Here is a 19,561-nt window from a genome sequence, read left to right as displayed (position 1 = left end):
ACTGCACCAAGCCGGGGTCAGCTGAGGATTCCAGCTGATCCTAGGCTACCACGGTGCTGCACCTTTGAAGGGCACTCCAGCTGATCCCCAGCTCCTAATGTGCACTGCCCCTTTGAAGCACCGGAGTGGCGCTTCACAGGGGCAGTGCAAGGCAGAGTCTGGGGTCAGCTGGGGACTCCTGTTGATCCCAGGATCCTAATGTACTCCTCCTTTGAAGTGCCGGAGCGGTGCTTCAAAGGGGCAGCACAGCATTAATACCTGCAATAAACATGCTAAAAAAATTAACATGTTAATCACTCCCTACATTAATTGCAGGCGTTAACATACATCAATTGAGAGCCCTAATTTTTGTTATTTCAGATGTCTTCTCATGTAAAATAAAGATGGGAGGGATATCCACTGAGTTATGAAACCTGAGCTGGGAATCATGCAAATAGCATTTTAGAAGCTGGCTCACTAGAGGTAATGTAGTCAGTATTGTTAGTATAATATCACAGTCATTGCTTTCTAATGTGACATCTCTCCAGTGCTGCTCTCCCAAGGGTGCTGTTGCAGTGAAGGTGGAATGCATCTTACCAAGACCAAAGAACCCTTTATTTTCCAATCTGCCCTCTCTTCTTAAGATTCATGGGTTTTCTAGCTTGTAGCAGAAGTTCCTTTCTAAGAAGCTAAGGTATTGGGTGTCTTGCCATCTTAATAGAATTTATGCAAAATATAGTTCTACAAACACAACCACTCTGTGGACTAGATATGTAGGTGGCTTGCTGTCATTTACAGGTACTCAGCATACCCTTGAATACTATATCTTGAAATACTAACTCATAGGCAAAGCTCAGTCTGAATTTTTCTAGGTATAATATTGCATGTAGCAAAATAAGACCCACTTTGAAGACTTAATGTGATCAAGTGCTTAGATTATAGTAGGAGATGGAGAAAAAGCAATCAGTTAGTTATGCTTCTCTGACTAGTAAAATACATAAAAGCTATTTATTCTTCCCCTTTCCATCCTGGAGCCGTCCATACAAGATGAAAGAGCAGTACTGCTCTTTCAACCTTCCATGTGTCTGTAATACTCTGCTGTTTATCTTGCACCTTCCTACTCCTTTATCCACGTGCCACCCTGTTTTGGTCGGTCATTACCCTGTGACTTTGCCTGCAGTTGTTTTTTTCTATATTGTTGTCTTCATTTGACACACCTGAAGGGTTATGAAGCCTTAAAATGCTCAAAGCTTAGGAAAACTGTGTAAGTAGCTTTGTTTGGAGCCTTGTGTTTCCAAGGGGGAAAGAATAGCTATAGTTAAACACACAAAAATACAACACTGAGGACTGTTCAGCAGTTGGAATAGCATTGATACAGCAGTTGCTGAGCATTGATGGTCTATGTAGCAAAGAAAAACCCTCGCCACTGAACTTGTCTGGGTCAATTAACTAGACTTCTGTCTGTGGAACTAAAAATAGCAGTGTAGACATTGACCATAGGCTGGAGTTCAGATTCTGAAAGAGTGAGAGTGAAGGATCTTGGAACCTGAGTGGCTCTATGGCTATTTCTTACCCTGCAGCTTGAGCTCCATGAGCCTGAGTCAATAGCTTGAGGACTCCCCTCCCCCCACCCCTCCAACACCATGAGGTTTTCTTTACTGTGTACGCATAGCTGATGTATAGACAAGGATGTGCAGTAGTTTGCACTTCCAGTTCATCAGGGTTTACCTATTCTAGTAATGGGGCGAGGCTCAATTAGCCAAATTAGTGCAAAACCTAAGTTTACTGTTGTAGTTTACCAGTGACTGAGCCACATGATCTATCTATGTGATGCATTCTGGAGCACTCTGATGTTCAGGTCAGATTCATGAAGCACAAAATATGAACTAAGGGGAGGGTGAGAATGTCTCTGAACAGGGCAATTAAGACACATTGGGGTTGGGAGGAGAGTCTAAGCTTTTTATAATGGATGGTGGCCTAATTTTTCAGACGTGATTAGTAGTGTTCTAAGTTGCGCAGCAACATGGCTTCACAGGTGATTAATCAGCCTCGCCTAGTCAGTCAGCCCCATGCACAGGGCCCTGAGTCTGACTGGGCAGGATTTGGGGGGAACACTGGTGACTAGTGATTTGGGATGCCTTGATTTTTGGGTGCCAACTTGATACCTTCAAGGGATTTTTTTTTTAAAAGAAAGTTACTGCTAAGTAATAGAGCGTTTTGTGAGCCCCCGCTTTCTGAAGGTTAGTTACCTTTTTGAGGTACCACAGATTGGGCTGACTGGGCATCCAAAATTGTCAGTCATTGTTGAACCTTCAGCCTGTTCAAGCAGAATGACTTCTATAGCAAGATGTGTGGAGTTATGCTCTTCTTGTCTAGCAAAAACCTGAGACTTTGAGAAGGCATCGAATATACCAGGATAGCCTGGACAAATCCCAGTCAATGTAGTATGAATGTTCTGTAGTTGGGAAGACTTTTTTGAACTGCCCTTTAACCAAGTAAAATGTATGACAGTCATATAAGCTAGCATGTACAATATCAGTGCTAACTACTTTTTTTTTAAGTTGGTGACTTAAATCATGTGCATAAGTTAACTTGACAACTTTAATTTCACACTAATTCAGACACTTCAATTTTTTTCTAGTTTATCTGTTTTCTGGAAATATTTTTGTCCCATTACAAATGGGTATTTTATGGCCTCTCTCTCTCAGCAATGCGTTGCAAATCATAAATATCTCAAAAGTCTCATGTGACTAGGACAAATAGCTTTTTTTCCCCAGATTCCAAAGCCAGCTGTTGTGGGTTCTCATTATGGTCTGAAATCTTTTGAAGTCCCCTAGTAGATTCAGAGTATCTTCAACAGTATTCATTGCTTCTTCCAGCCCAGTCAAGGACAGTCACTTGGTCTCTCCACATGATAGAATTCTGCACTAAGCAGAATCAGCCAGGGTAGCGTGTTTTGAATAAGATGCAGTGTTTCTATTAACGTCAAAATGTGCACACCCAAAATCAAGCAGTTTTATACATTACAACTACGGGTGTGACTTGTATAATTCAATATCATCATACATTATTTCATCCAATTAATCTGATTGCAGGCAACAGCTGCTGACATGCAAGAGTTCATTAGTGTTGGTTGCAATGTGAATAAAAACAAATGCTGGTGTTCTGTAAATACTATAGCTATCCCAGGATAGTACAAACTTATTTCTTCTGTAGTTTGTAATTTCTATTATTTATAAATCAGGTTTTTTTTTTTTTAAGTTTTTGAAATCTGTTGCAATTCCATTATGATTATCACAGAGTTTCTGAAGAAAGTAATGTGGCTAGGAAGACTTGAGAAGACAACTTGTTAACCCAGCTCTGCTTCCTATGGACTGATGGTGTCCAACCAGCACAGTGACTACTGCTATAGCAAACTAGCCACACTCAGCGGGCCAAATAGCCACATGTGGCTAGAAGCTAGCATGTTAGACACCCTGGATGTAGACTCTTCCATCTGAAAGCATGTCTACACAAGGGATATGACAGTATAACCGTGTACCTGGTTAATCAATGAGACTGTGCTCGTAGGTTAAAGTGCATGGTTACACACCCTCCCCATTCTGCAGAGCTTTCTCTCTCCCCCTCCCGCCCCCCCATGCATACCAGCTCCTGCAGAGCCACCTTCCCCCTCCCTCCTGCGCTGCTGCCTCTGCATGGCAGCAGGTAGGAGCTGCTAGTCCTTATGTGTAACCGCTGAAATATTCAGTGGTTATGCAGTTACTTAACTAAATGCATTTTAACATCCGTAGTGTTGTATACTGCAACCATAGACTCAAGGCATGCCATGGCTGGCCCAGGTCCCTTGACTTTGGCTCACAGGGCTCAGAGGCTGCAGGGTTATAACAACGTAACGCAGAACTCAGGGCGGGACTCCAAGGGGTAGGTGTGTCAAAGCTGCAGCCCAGGCTTTAAGCCTGATGTTTACACCATTATTTTTAGCCCCACAGACCAAGCTCTACAATCTTGAGTTAGCTGGTCTGGGACAGTTGTGGCTGTGCTGCTGGTTTTTGTATGCCAAGTCTAAAATTAAAATGAAAGTCCTAAGCTTTGATACTCTTGTAAATGCAACCAATTCCCCTCTCAGTCCCGGGACAAATTTAAAACTAAAGGTAACTTAACCATGAATGTCTGTTCCTTGGTCTTGGACATTTCTTTAAAGGGTTGCATAGTGTCTTTTTGTGGGTGTGTTCAGGGTTGTACTTTTGGAGTCCTGACAGGAATGAAAAGCGTTTTCTCTTGCCAATGTACCCAAACTGTTCTGGCTTATTTTGTTGTTTTTTTTAAATGCTAAACTCGTGTTTTTCCCTAGTATATGTTTAGGATATGTTTTGGACATATCTTCACTCTTTTACATCAAGGAGATGCCTGCAAAAATCTTTTTAAAGATATTTTTTTAATTGTTTATTGGTGCTGTCATGAAGCATCCTTAGGTAATTCTATATATGGAAAAAATTAAATGGGCTAATTCTCTGAAATTCACTAAACTTGGTGTGCTGTCAGGTTGTGTGAGAAGATAGATTCTAGGTGGTGGTCTCCAGTGAGAATGTATTCCTTCCAGCTGTGGATAATTTAGTCCTGGGGAAATTCAGCAACTGTTGCATTTGGAGACAAAGTAAAATTATAGAATTTCACCAAGACTGATAATTTAGCCCATTAACCAGCAGCCTTCCAGCAGAGAATATAGTAATGTATCATAACTTGTTTGTCTTCTGATCCTTGATTTGTATCCAAAAGGAGGTGTCTACAGTTTTTTCAGTGTTCAGGTTCATCAAAGGGATCGGACAATTGAACAGAAAAAAGAGTTGTCCCCTTGATAGTAGATCAGAAACTAACTACTGTGCTTCCAGTGTATGGTTTGTTAGGGGCTTTTTTTTTTTGGACAAGGTGGATGAATTCCTTTGGTTTTGGTGCTCTCTCCTTCTCTCTCTACTTTCATTTAGATCAGGGGTCTCCAAACTTTTCAGCCCGAGGGCCGCATTAACTATCAAACAGCAGTTCGGGGGCCGACTACACACTTGAGGTCCAAATAAAAAACAATCAAAACATGGATGTTGTTTTTAATTATGTATTTAATATTATTTTATTCAGTTATTATTTAATAACACATTCATACACTACACATGAACACCTGTATTAGTGTGAATGGTGAAATTGTTTCCTGGATGCCAAAATAGCAGACATTTCTGGCTTTAGATTTGTTGTCCCTAACATCAACAGTGACCTGAGATTATCATCGGACAAGTTTGTTCTCAAATTGTTCTTCACGTATTTCATTCTTGAAAATGTTTGTTCACACAGGTATGTTGTTCCAAAGATTGAAAGGTACCTTGATGCAAAAGTTTTGACATTAGGAAAGTCTTCCTTGGGCAAAAACTGGTAAAAACCCACCAGTCCTATTTTGAACTTGTCCCTAAGGAGGTCATTTGCTTGCAACTCAATGACTTCCAGCTGCAGTTCACCTGGGCAACTGGCCACATCTGCTTCAAATGGGTTTTGAAACAATCTCACTTCTTCTGCCTTTGAATCCAAAAAGGTCTCCACGGGCCGGATGAGAGGGCCTCGCGGGCCGCATCCGGCCCCCGGGCCGTAGTTTGGAGACCTCTGATTTAGATACTCAGTATTCTTGCTTATAGTAATTGATCTGTTGATGCTATGTTTTGTCACCTGCTGCCTTGAAGACAATGCGGTGAGAAGCAGCAAGTACGATGCGTTCTTTCAAAAAAAAAAAAACTTTGTTCTTTTGTCTAATGGCTCACTGTTGCTGAGAGAGTCTTGATCTTTTTAAAGTTACAAGCAGTTCAAGCTAATCTGTCCGCAGACAAGGATGCTTCCTGCTAAAACAGTTTCTCGTTTGTCACGTGTACCCTGGGTGGGAATTCAGCTATCAGGTAACCCTGAACTAGTCACACATTAACTCAGTATTGCTTAGATAGATTCAAGTCAGCTCAGAATAACTTTGCACCTCTCAGCAGTCTGTAGAACTGCCTCATGTTTTTCCTTTGCACTATAAATTGAACTATGATTAAAGTTCCAGGTGACATTAAATCTTGAGGAATTGCAGTCCCGTAGGAAGAGGTGACCAAAATATTAAAGCAATTTGGGCTGCAGGAAATAAAGGGAAATATTGTATTAGTATCAAGTTTTTCCACTCAAGAAAAAGATGACCGTACTGGAGATATCAAATGAGGAAAGGACACAAGCAAACACTTGCCCTAGTTTCATTACAGCAAATTTTATTTTTCTCCTTATACTGGTCCAATTTTTGTTATAACTAAGTACTGTCGTTGCTAGAAAAAGTGTGTTTTTAAGACCACGAGGGACCATATGGTAATCTAGGCTGTCTTTCTGTATAACACAAGCCACAGAACTTTGCCCAGTAATTCTCGATGATTCAGATGTGGAGGTTTTTTTTAAAAACAGGCTCTCACCCAAGATATCTTGTCTTGATTTAAAGACTTTAAAGTTACAGAGAATCTACCACATCACTTGGTAAATTTGTTCCAAAGATAAATTATCCTGTTATATGAAGATATTCTTTATCTAGCTTTGTCTGCAAAATCAGAGGTGTCCCTCAGATTTCTCCTAATGTAATTAGTTAGAATGGCCAAATTACCTTTTAACTCTTTCTTGGATGAACTAAGTATTCTGCACATCCTTAGGCTCATGTTACAAAGCGGTTTTTCCAAACATTTCATTCTTCCTGTATCTCTTTTCTGAACCCTTTCTAGTTTAAAAAAAAAAAAAATTCAAGTGGGGACCTAAGAATTTGAAACTGTTCTTAAACAAGGCAGTATAACTTCCCTGCTGCTATTCAGTATTTCACACCAGCCCTCTAGACGGCACACCCCATTAGGAGCTCATGTTCAGTTTGTTAGCCACAGTAATCCCTAAAGCCTTTTCAGAGACACTGCTTTCCAAGATACAATTCCCCATCCACTTAGGGTATGACCTACATTTTTTGCCTCTAGATGTATGACATTGCATCGGTTACATTGAAACACGTGATGTTCAAATGAGCTCAGCTTTACCAAGTAATCCAGATTGTTCTGTAGCACTCACCCAGCCTTCACATTATTTACCACTCTACGAAGTTTTGACATCTATTGGCAATGGTTTTTAAAGTTCTTCCAAATAACTGATAAAGGCTTGGACTATACGACGAAGTTAGGACAACATTAGGCAGTTTATGTCAACCTAACTCTGTAAGCAACTACAGTAAAATGTAGCTCCCACTGATGTAAATTGCCCACTGCATCGACTTAACTCTGCCTCATGGAGAGGTATAGAACTTCAGTTGATGAGGTTACAGCATTGCTTGGCAGTCAGCCCTATGTGGGGCTCTTAGCTGGAGTTCATCCTCAACCCCCACTGAGACAGCCTGAGTCACACTGGCTCTGACAGCTAGGCTACGTCTAAACTGGCCACAATTTCCGGAAAAGGGATGCAAATCAGGTAAGTCAGGATAGGGAAATCCGCGGGGGATTTAAATATCCCCCCGCGGATTTAAATAAACATGTCCGCCGCTTTTTTGCCGGCTTGGGGAAAAGCCGGAAAAAAAGCGTCTAGACTGGCGCGATCCTCCAGAATAAAGCCCTTTTCCGGAGGATCTCTTATTCCTACTTCGAAGTAGGAATAAGAGATCCTCCGGAAAAGGACTTTATTCTGGAGGATCGCGCCAGTCTAGACGCTTTTTTTCCGGCTTTTCGCCAAGCCGGGAAAAAAGCGGCAGACATGTTTATTTAAATCCGCGGGGAATATTTAAATCCCCCGCGGATTTCCCTATCCTGACTTACCTGATTTGCATCCCTTTTCCGGAAATTGTGGCCAGTGTAGACGTAGCCCTAGGGTTGTCAGCCCCCGGGTGGGGGAGAAGAGAGCTCCTGCTGTCAGTGCCCCACACAATTAAGTTGGTGGACACACTCTTGCTGAGAGCACGTCCTGTCAACAAAGATATGGAACAGAAAGATATGCTGTGGATATGAATGGCAATTTTAATTGCTGAGATGGCTGTAGGTGACCGTAACTTGTTGACTTGCTTTAGTAGTGTTGGTATGCGTGAAGATATTGAATGGCATTTAGCAAAGAAAGGATCCCTGAGGAACCCCTTTAGAAGAACCTCTTTTAAGAGGATGATTCACCATGTACAGTTGCCTTTTGAGATTGATCAGTTAGCCCGTTTTAAATACATATAATGTGCTATGTTGATCTTTTCTATTTTGTTAGTTAGATCTTTACATGGTATTAAGTGGAACACTTCGCAGAAGCCATGTTACTCTTACTTCTAATATGAAAAATATGAAGTTCGTTGATTTGGCACTAATTCTATTTACCCTCCTTTTAATTTTTCTTACTGACATCGCACTCTACCTGGAATCAGTTTTTGGCTAATTGGCCTATAGTTTCCAAGGTCTTTCCACTTACCTCATCTAAATAATGATATATTAGCCTTTTATCAGCCCTTTGGAACTTCCCAGTATTCCAACATCTGTTAAAAATCTAGAGCAGTGTTTGAGTTCCTCAGCCAATTATTCTAAAACCTAGGGGTGCAAGTTGTCAGGTCCTATAGATTTTAAACTTCTAAGTTTTGTTTAATGTTTTGTTTAATGTTGTGGGGTCAAATGGAGGACCGGTAGTGAGAATTTTTCTTGATGATCTATTGAAAGATATCCATATTATAAAATGGAGAGAACCATGACACAAACTCTCCTCCAACATAGTTGGCTGAGATGTGGTGATGGATGTTAACTGGGTTTGTTCTCTCATTGATTCTTTCTATACTCTTCTTGCAAGTAGTTACCTTTGGAGGATGGGCCTGTGTGTTTACTACATTAAATAAACAGCACTGACTTTAGTCAGAGAATTATTGTTTATGAAAGTGTAACAGTGTAGTCTCTGGTCTGGTATAGCCTCGTTTGCTTGAAGACAATTGACCTTCATATCTTGGCTCTAGACTGCCAAACACTTCTGCCAAGTAGCAGCAACATGACCTCTGTAGATATCTTGTAGAGCAGTAGTCTCCAGCCTTTTTAAGCACAAGATCACCTTTTGAATTTAAATGCAATCCAGGATCTACCTCAGACCCAAATACAGTTGCCCCGCATCCTTCATGCCCCTTCTCTGAGGTCCTGCCTCTGCTCACTCCATCCTTCCTCTTTCACTAGGCAGGGACAGAGGGTTGGGCTAAGGGATCTGGAGTGTGAGGGGCTCTGAACTGAGCCTGGGGCAGGGATTTGGAGTGCAGGAGGGTTATGGGTACAGTTTGTGTAAGGGAGTTTGGATCCAAGGGGCTCAGGGTTTGGGAGTGCAGAGAGGGTTCATGACTGGGGCAGGGGTTGGGGATTCTGGCTCCAGCTGGACACTGCTTGCTTCAGGCTGCTCCTGGGTGGTGGTGTAGTGAGGCTAGAGTAAGGCTCCCCCCTCCTCTGGCCCTGCAGCGCTCTCAAAAGCAGCCATCAAACTTCCTCCATCCCAAGCCCTGTTCCCTCCCCCCATCCTTTCTGTGGAGATAGAATTTGGGAGGGGGGGGGGAAGTGGGTGAGAGGCAAGCTCCAAGGCAAAAGGCGGGAAATATGTAGCAGTGGGGGAAGGGGCAGCTGAAGTGCCAGCATTTTGGCCAAACCAGTCAGGATAACCTGTCAGATCCCGATCTACTGGTTGGTGACCACTGTTGTAGAGCTTGTCTATAGTAATATGATCTTCACGTAGCAGCAGTATTGGTGGTCTAGTTTGACTTTCCTTAAAGGAGTTCTGAGTCTGGTTTAGTTGTTAATCCTTTCACAGAAAGCTTTGTGTCATCTTTTGTGTAACACCGAACACAATGGTGGCACAATATTGATTCACATTCCTAGTACTCCCGTAGCTATACACACGAACTACATCAAGGTAGTTTTTTAAAATTTCTTTTACAATGGAAGCTCTCAAAACATCGGAGTTGCCCTTTGAAGATGATTCCAGAAGATTGGTTCTCAGTACTGTGCTAGGTTCATGACATTTGATATTGGGTTCATACAATAAAGAAGTTCTAGCCAAAGCAAGTTCCTTGGATCAAATTCTAACTGATTACACATTATATCCTCATTTTCAATGTGCTATTGGACTTAATAGGCATGTCTCCAGCTTCTGATGGGTTTTGAGTTGGATACTAGTCAGAGCCATCTCAGAATGTCAATTATTATTAGTGCCAGAAATTGGGAGGCAATGGAGTATTCTTTTAAATGACAGCAGCATTCTTGCAATTCTAAACAGGCAGACAGTAGCCTAAATGCCAGTGTTTATTATAGCATAGCAAAACTGGCACAAAGTGTACCAAGTTTGGACTTAAACAGATTTTAAAAGGAAAAGGATGGTTACAATTGGCATTGGGGAAAATTACTTTGGGGTAGATGTGTCCTGCGTATCTTATGCCTCTAGCATTTGGGGCAGCAATGAAGCTCCCCCACTGCTACCTGTTACTGGCAAATCTTTCAGTAGTTCCCCAGCTGTGCCCCCTGTGGCTAATATGAAAAAGATGACTTGGTGAGAGAGATCAACCCTTGAAAAAGAAAGAAAGTTTCTACACCACAACTTAACTTTTTCAAGTGTGGGCTCTTGCTGACGTGATCCAAATCTACATGCTATAATTCCCCAGCATTGTGGGAATTCAGATTTTTTTTTCGGGAATTAGTGTTTAAGATTTCTCTTAATCTCATGCTTTATAGATTAATCTAGAGTGCTCATATTATCAATTTTTTTGTCTAGGTATGACGAAACTGATTAGAGTTACTGCTTCTGTTTTATCCACAGCAAAAATCTTTCTTTTTAAAATATGCTGTCAGAAAAGTCTCACTAAAACCAAACATAGTACTAGCAAATTTAACCATTGTATCATACATCTGATTGCATCTCTGTCCTGACTTGCAGCAACCTTGTTACTGCAGTCCTAGGCTTGTCTTTGGATGAGTAATGACAGCTTTGGTGGTGGTAATTTAAAACACTTCATACCATAGTGAGACAATGAAAATCTTTTCCACCTGAGGCCTAAAAATTCAAGTTCCATAATCTGTTGCACCATGTGGCCACTGAATGTCACTGTCAGATGGCGTTCTCTTCTGAAAGAGAGCTTTGTAATACATTTCACATTGAAAATGTATCCGCATGGTCACTGATTTGGACTGCTCGTTTTTTCCCTCTGTCTGCAGTTTGTAATACAGTATGCAAAATATCAATGCTATGCTATGGCCTTCTTGAGAGTTCAGTCAGACTGAAACAGTAACATCCAGAGATGCTTGAAATGAATTCCAACCTCTATTGAATAGCAAACATTCAAAGTCTCTGAACACTTTTAATACTATTAAACAAGTTTTCAAATTCATATTACATGGTCTTCTAATCTAATTACTGGGGATGGGTAAGTAAGATTTTGGCATTGATTCAGAAGAGGCAAGAAAATATATTGTATCTAGTTGTAAAGCAGAAGATGCAAAAAATTAACTTTTTAAATCTGGGCAAATATTTAAATGTACCAAAACTACAAGACTAATACTGAAGAAAGGGAAGTATACCAGTTAGTATCCATGTATTGATACTACAGTGCTCAAATCTCCTTATTTAGAGGTTTGGCTTTGGAGCTGGTTGACATTTGTCAGATTGTGCTCAACATTATGAAGAGTGATTGAAAAAGGAAAACAGTAGCTGTAAAGTGTCTGCTTTTGTTTCTATTTCAGGAAAGCCCCACAGCACTGGCAACTCTGAACGGATTCAGCTCTCAGGAATGTACAATGTTCGAAAAGGGAAAATGCATTTGCCAGTCAACAGATGGACAAGGCGCCAAGTTATCCTTTGTGGGACGTGCCTAATCGTATCATCGGTGAAAGAAAGCCAAACTGGAAAGATGCACGTTCTCCCTCTAATTGGTGGAAAAGTAAGGGTTTTTTTTGGTAATGCTTGAGGCTGCTCACCTATCTTGTTGTTCAGTGCTGTAGAGATGCATGGTGATTTTCAGACACGGGTTCCTGTCCCAAAGAGTTTGTAATCTGTGGCGTCTGATAGTTAAAACACTTTGCATATACCACTTTCTACCTTGCTTCTCTGCTTCATTTTTATCTCCTGGCAAAACACTGACATTTAAAAATAGAAAAAAATCAGGGAGTGGCAATTCAATGGTTGTGTGTGGAATCATTATCTCTTCTTTTCACATAGTATTTACTGTTCTATGTATGTGTAGCAATTTCAGTCTGTGTTGCTCTTGCTCATGCTACTTGTTTGCTAAAAGAGTGTGTTGGTTTATATTTTTTGTGCATCAACAGAATTTATTTCAATCAGATACACCTGTGAAACAGGCCTGAAGACAATGGGGGGTTATATGGGAGCAACTGGAGACCCAATATGACCTGACAAACCTTCATTACTAGTTGTGACTCACAAAATGAAAAGCATCTTACTTGATTTTTGGACCACAGACTGATTTTACAGGGCTAGACAGTGAATGCTGCTTTTTTTTTTTAACCTTGAGTACTAGCACACGTGATACTGAAATTAAGACACAATAAACATAGAAGTCTGACATATTTACAAAGTCAGTTTTCAGAGTTCCATTTTAATATTCTGTAGTAGGCCATTTATATACCAAGTCTAGTTGTGTGGAGCTCAAACTTTTTTCTTCCTCTCCCGTCTCCACCTTATTCATACAAGAATTTTCTTCCTGGACTGGCACTTCTCTGTGTCATTAGAAATACAAACGGCTATTCCAGAAAATCCTCTTCCCAGCAGCAGATAGTAATCCTCAATGCTGCACGTAGGAAGTGCGAGATTCAGCATTCCAAGGCCTGCTGTTATCTCTAAGGAGGCCCTAAGGGAGGAGTAGGGAAAAATCCTAACATCCAAGATAAGAGCTTCTGAGCCATTAAATGGTTTTGTTCACAGAATTGGCAAAAAGTATTTATTTGCTTATCTGTCTTCTGTATGTTGTAGGAATTGCTTATGTGTAAGGGGTGAAGTTGAAGGTAGAATACAGACATAAAATGAAAATTGAATCAAGCCTGGTAATATTTGCTGAAAGCCTCCACTATCTAGGCATGGGTGGGAGACATTTGGAACACAAGACATTTTATTTTTTAAAAAATCATTCAAAAATATTCTCCTTCACCCACTTAAATCCTCCTGCACTTCCTGGTTTGCAAAACACATTCAAAACATCACAGGAACATTTTGGAGACCGTGTCATTTCCTTTTTAAAGGTAAATTTTTACTGATGAAGATCAAAACTAAAATATATATTCTTGGCACATTTGTGTTGCATGTATAAAAGCAACTTTCACAAGAAAATGCTTTTACTTTTTTGTTCCAGGGAGTTCTTTTCAGGTCCTCTTTATACCTTGCTGAAGACCACTAGCAAAAAAGAGAAAAGTGAAGACTTGTTCTTACACACTTGGCTTTTGTGTAAAAGGAGCAGCGAATAACAGGACATTTTTTTTGTTTCAAATTCTACTGTTGAAGGCTTATCAGCAAATACTTGTTTAAACTGGAAGAGATCTATTGCCAAACTGCTGTCTATTCCCTGCCCTACCCTCAACCCATCAGATTTACATATCTCCCATTCCATTTCACAGTAAGAGGCATATGGTAAATACAATATTTTTAAATGCCAGAAAATAATTGGCTTGATGGCAGTTTAATTTTGGAAAAATCTTAAAATATTCAAGTCTTTAGAATTATCCAGATCTTCAGGTCTAACAGTACGTTTATATAACTTTAATTCGAAAGTCCTGTTAAACAGCTCATGTTTCTTAATCTGTTGCTTGCAGTGGTTTTGTGGCTCTTTGACACTGGATTAATTAGATTCCAGGCTTAACAATACTTAAGAGGTGTTTGAGCAGCTCCTCCTTTTCACGGCTTCATTTTGCGTTTGCTAGTTGCACACTGACACTTTCAAAATTTTATACAGTAATTATTTTGTCTTTATTTAAATACAGGTGGAAGAAGTGAAAAAGCACCAGCACTGTTTAGCATTTAGTTCCTCTGGACCTCAGAGCCAGACCTATTACATTTGTTTTGATACCTTCACAGAGTACTTACGGTGGCTTCGACAAGCATCAAAGGTAAGAGCACCTTTAGTAACTAGAGTTCTCCTTGCTTTTGAATGTTGCTCATTTTCACCAGAATGAACAGTTGTGTACTTGTAACAGGACTGAGGGTTTGGGGGTTTTTAAGCTACATTTGCCTGCAGTGTGTAAATAAAGAATACTAGCCAGATTTTCCTTCTTTCCCTCATCTTGGTGCAGCTCCTTAAAGTAGGGAACAAGGTCATTAGAGTGGAGAAGCTCAGTAACATGTTTCCTTCCAAAATGTCAATATGAAAAGTAATGAAAGCTGAAGTAATGCAAGAAATGTAAAGCCACTGAAGACAGTGCTAGAAGTACCAGTTGTGGAGTTTTTTGTTTGGAATGTAGTACTTGACTTCTGTTTTTAAAATGGCTAAAGCTTGTGATTGGCTAGGTATCAACATATTTCCTATTGCTGATCAATCATTAGTGTTCTCTAGTGTCCATTTATTTTGGCACCTATTCAATACCTAGAGTATTAGAGCTAAAATTGATTATGCAGTCAGATCACTTTTTATAGCCCTCCCTGTGCTAGTTTCTCATCAAATGGAGCAGCCTACCCTGTAGGTGAGCTGGTGGCTTTCCCAGCCATTTTGGAGCTCCTTTTGCATTTGCTTGTTGCTGGAAAGACACAGCAGAAGTGAGGACCCTGTTCAGCAAGATCTGTTCTCCCATTCTTCAGTAAAGTAGATCTGAACAGCAGTTGTGGCAGAGTTCGAATCAGCCCTGCTTTTTCTCCTGACACTCAGATAGCAAAAGAAGTGTGCAGTGGAGAAGTAAGGAAAGCTAGGCAAGTGGACTGGTGATACTGAGGATACAAGGGAACTTCAGACTAAAAGAAAATGAAATAATTGAATAGAAATCCCACAATACAATGGGCAAATAAGGACAGCTAACTAAGCTGATATCTAAAACACATTCAACATCAGTCTTAAAATTTGTGAATCGGTCCAAACAGGTTTAGATTCCTGTCCATGCCTTACCATAGGAGTGTGTGTGGTGGGAAGGTCCACCCATGTTCAGAAATGAAATCTCAGAGCATGTTGAAGTGGAGCTCCAGACTTAAATATATCTCACATGTTAGAGCAGGCTTTGCTAACAGAATTTAGGGATTTTTACACCATTTGTATTAGGTATGTGAAAGTGTAAACGGGTACATAGTTAACCGATGAGCTTGGACTCAAGGGTTAATGTTGATGGTTACATGCGGTGCCTCCCTACCCCCACCCCACCCCATGCTGCTGCTTTGGTATCGGAGGCAGCAGTGCAGGGGCGGGAGGAGGCCAATGGGAGCTAGTGTGTGTGGGGAGCCTGCTTAAAAGCTCCTCCCTCCATTGAACTGCATTTTAACATCCCTCATTTGCATTACTCTTTGGTGCCATATTACCTTTTCTTGAGAAATGGTTTCTGCAATTGTCTTTCTCTATTATACTAATTTTTCCCATCTTCTCCTTTAGTTGGGTTCTTTGTGATGTTTGATTACAGCTCATACTCATGTATCTTGTGTAGTGAATGGTAAATGTTTTAGTTCTTTTGTCACGCTGGTTATATATTTTCTCATTGGTATGCCACTGTGGTTTTTAATGTGTATTTATTCTAAATTTAGTAAGGGACTAACAGTTTTTATGCTCTTTATTGTGTTAAAGTAGTTTGTGTAATGCTTTTTGAAGGGATTTAGGGCACTCTAGATCATTTTCAATCTGTCTTTTTTTCCACAAGGTAGTATATTTTATCTAGTGAATGTTTGTTTGAAGTTCTGGTCTTTTCAGAGGATTGTTAATTTTATGCTTTTATAGTAAATTGTGTTGAATTGTATCCTCTTTGGGCAATTAATGTTTGTTGTTTTTTCTCCCTGCATGGAATACCCTTTGTGCGTTTTCTAGTTGTTCATCTATTTTAGGATTTTGAATCACTCTGACACTGGAACACCTACCTAAACCTCCCTGACTACTTAGTTGTGAAGCCAAGATGTGCGTGCTTTTGGGTATGATCTGATTGCAGTTTTGAGCTTGTTCTTGTTGTTCAGTGGATCTTTATAAAAGACAAGTGTTCTTTCATCTCCTGTGGCTCTGACAGCGGGTGAATGAAGGACAGATCTCATGAGTGAGGATAAACAGCATAAAACAATGAACTTCAGAAGTAGGAATAAATGGCCAGAAAGTCCCATTGAGCTACTGACAGCATAGGCTTGTTCTGTACCATGCTGTGCTTCTCCCTTGCACTGTCTCACCCATATGACTAACAGTATTGGGAATGTTGCCAAAATGAGGATATCTCCCATATAATCATGACTTCTTCTCTTTTTTAAATGTAGGAGGGCAAACTCCAAGCTCAGAGCACTACAAGGCTTTGAGTACCAGAACTGAAAGTCGGTAATATTAATTGACAGTTCAATGCTTCAGTACGTTGACAGCATATAGCAAATGAAAAATTGAGAATCTGTGTTTCATAGTTACACTTTGATCTAATTCGATTCTCTGTTCCAATAATATAGCTGCTTTGTAGAGTCATTATTCAGACAGGATTTAAAATGTATTAAAATAAATCTTCTTTAAATTGTTTTGAAAGATAAACATGGAAAACCAGTGATACCAGCTCAGACAAATGTATTCATGTGGGATATATCATGCAATAACAGAACAGTATGTAGTGCCGGACCGAGCCATAGCCCTGGGCAGCGAGCACGCGGCGCATGCACAGTCCTGGGCACGCAGTTCCCCTTACCACTTCAATCAGGTGCCCAGCTAGCCCCCCCCCCCCCCCCCAAAAAAAAATCCGGCCCTGATAGTATGTTACTAAACTAGTCAGAGTAACAACCACCATAAATTTGAATATTTTGGTTACTAATACCACTACTAGCAGAATTCATTTTAGAAGATGAAGCAAACATTTCCTTGATTACATGTACAAAGGGGAAGGATGTCAGGAATCGACCAATTCTGTGGGTTAGTCAAAGGGATCTTTGTGCAGCAAAATAAACCCTAGTTTTATAATTCCATTTCTATATTTATATTAAAGGATGCTATTAATCTGAAAGCCAGTCCAGTTAAAACTGGTTTCAGGTCCTACCCTATGTGAAGCACTTGGGCAAATGGAACACAAAATACAAACGGTACTGTTTTAAATCAGGAACGGGGAATCTAAGGCCTGGGGGCTGGACGCAGCCCTTATCTTGGATGGCTTTGACCCCTGAGGCCCTGGGCTCTCTTCCCCCCAGAGCCGTGGGGAGTTCACACTGGTACTCGAGCCTCTTGCCACCCAGCTGCAGGGCTGAAGCACACACAGTCAACTGTGGGGGTGGGGGAGTATCTTTCTTTTTGTGTGGCCCCTTAAAGATTTTTCTGTGGGTCAGCGGCCTCCGGTCCTCCAGACGTTCCCCACCCTGAAAAGTAAACTATTTGGGATGTGGGGGTGGAGAGAATTATCTAATCTTTAACTGGTTGTTAGTTTTTTAGATGCAACTTGTGACAGATTGAATGTCCTGTATAGGAGTGACATTTAAAATGCTATCCCTTTTCAAATGAAGGCTTTTTGGGACTGGGGAGGTATGACATTTCTAGTCCTAATGAGAATACTCAATAAGGATGTTAAGTAGCAAGTAAATGACTAATACTTGATACAATCTGACTATCAGGTAGTTGACTAATCGACTGCTCTTTTACATTCCTAATACTCAAATAGTTAGTGAAGTTGTTTTGAAATAGATTCTTGCTTAGTGTCAGCTATTTCAGTAGTTATTAATACTCAGAATTATTATATTCACTAGTGTTCAAAAGCCCTTTAGCATCTGTAAAGCATAGTCTGGAAATAAAATTGTGTCCCTAAATACTATCTGTCTGTTGTATCTGTGTCCTGATCAATGCCAGTGAAAACTTCTACTTACTAGTGTATTACAAATAAAATGAAGAATAAACTTAATATACCCAGGTTGAGATCACAGCATTAAAATTTCAGTTTGACTTAATCAACCATAGAATCATAGAATACTAGGACTGGAAGGGACCTTGAGAGTCCAGTCCCCTGCCCTCATGGCAGGACCTAGTACTGTCTAGACCATCCCTGATAGACATTTATCTAACCTACTCGTAAATATCTCCAGAGATGAAGATTCCACAACCTCCCTGGGCAATTTATTCCAGTGTTTGACTACCCTGACGGTTAGGAACTTTTGGTTTTCAATTACTATAATCTTAAATTGAAAATCCATTGGATAGTATTGTTTATACAGTAAAAGTTCTGTTAGGTGGCACTCAGTTAACTAGAAAGCTCAATTAAGCAACATTTCTGATATCTCCAATACAAATCTTCAGTCTAGTAACTGGGACTGCTCAGCACGCTATGCAGTTACACTCTTATGTAAAAGAGGAAGAAGACAAGTAAGCAAGCCAAAATCAGCAATTTATTTTAAAAAAAGCTTCCAGTGTGTGTCATTGTGCTGAATCTGTAATGATCTTATCACCTACAGTGGGATAGGCAATAATTTTTAAAGGAGAGCCACTTGGTGAATTTCAGAAGTGGTCGTGGGCCGGGCAGAAGGGGCAGTACCAGGAGACTTGTGTTCCCCCTCCCACAGACCCTGATTAGTCTGGGGGTGGGGGAGTGCATGAAGACTTTGCCCCCCATCCCTGCCTACCAGGGGCTTATGGTGCCTAGAGAGAACTGCCAACTGTTTTGAACAAAATGTGGTTGCCTCTACACACCCGCAGTCCCATCAGTGGAAGGCTTTGTGAGCTTCCCCCAGGCTGATCAGGGCCTGGGGGTAGGAGAGCGCATGAATTCTTTGTCCCCCTACCCCTATTTTTAATAATTGGCGGTTCCCTCTAGGTATGGCATGCCCCTGAGGGAGGAGGGGAGACTGCTCCCCTCTCTCCAGTTCTTTGATCTGCCTGGGGGATGGGGAGCAGCAGGACAACCACAATCCAGATCAAAAAGCTTGGTGGGTCGCATCCAGTCTGTGGACATTCTTGTCTGCTCCTGTTCCCAGCATCTATATCTACAATGATAATTGATTTTGATGATGACACCCCTCTCTCCCCCCCCCCCCCCTCCCAGGCACTACAAGATCCTGAAGTGCCTTGTGAATCATTAATATCATGTTCAGTATAGTTTTAGTGTTCATTTTTAGTGATCTGAGTGTACATCATCAGTTGGCCATAGTGGTATGAAGTGTCATAAGATAACCTACTGTAGGGAAAACTTTACTCATACGCACATGCATGCTTCAAGAAGCCAGTCACTCTGAAGTGCAATACTACTGCTGTATTGGTGAGTACTAGGGATGTAAGCAACTAGCTGAGTAGTCTAGACTTATCAGGGAGTTGAGTCGACTACTCAACTACTTGCATTTCACAGAGGCAGCCAGAGGGGAGGGAGGGGAGAATAGGAGCTGGTGCTGGGAGGAGCCAGCTTAAAAGCCACATACACACCCCCTCCCCCAGTACTGTCTTTGCGGTGCCGCCAGG

General features: G+C 40.9%; 1 protein-coding gene across 1 annotated transcript in view; it reads left to right on the top strand.

The window, feature by feature from the left end:
* The window catches only part of PHLPP1 (PH domain and leucine rich repeat protein phosphatase 1), a 232,234-nt gene that overhangs the window by 105,379 nt on the left and 107,294 nt on the right, over positions 1-19,561 (top strand). Inside the window, exons 2-3 of the mRNA XM_014573530.3 lie at positions 11,724-11,920; positions 13,971-14,096. Coding sequence (XP_014429016.3) covers positions 11,724-11,920; positions 13,971-14,096 — 323 coding nt within the window. The remainder of the gene's footprint in view (positions 1-11,723; positions 11,921-13,970; positions 14,097-19,561) is intronic.

The sequence above is a fragment of the Pelodiscus sinensis genome, chromosome 2, assembly GCF_049634645.1.
Source record: "Pelodiscus sinensis isolate JC-2024 chromosome 2, ASM4963464v1, whole genome shotgun sequence".
Taxonomy (NCBI): Eukaryota; Metazoa; Chordata; order Testudines; family Trionychidae; genus Pelodiscus; species Pelodiscus sinensis.
Note: the sequence above shows the minus strand (reverse complement) of the source record. Positions and strands in the feature narration are given on the sequence as shown.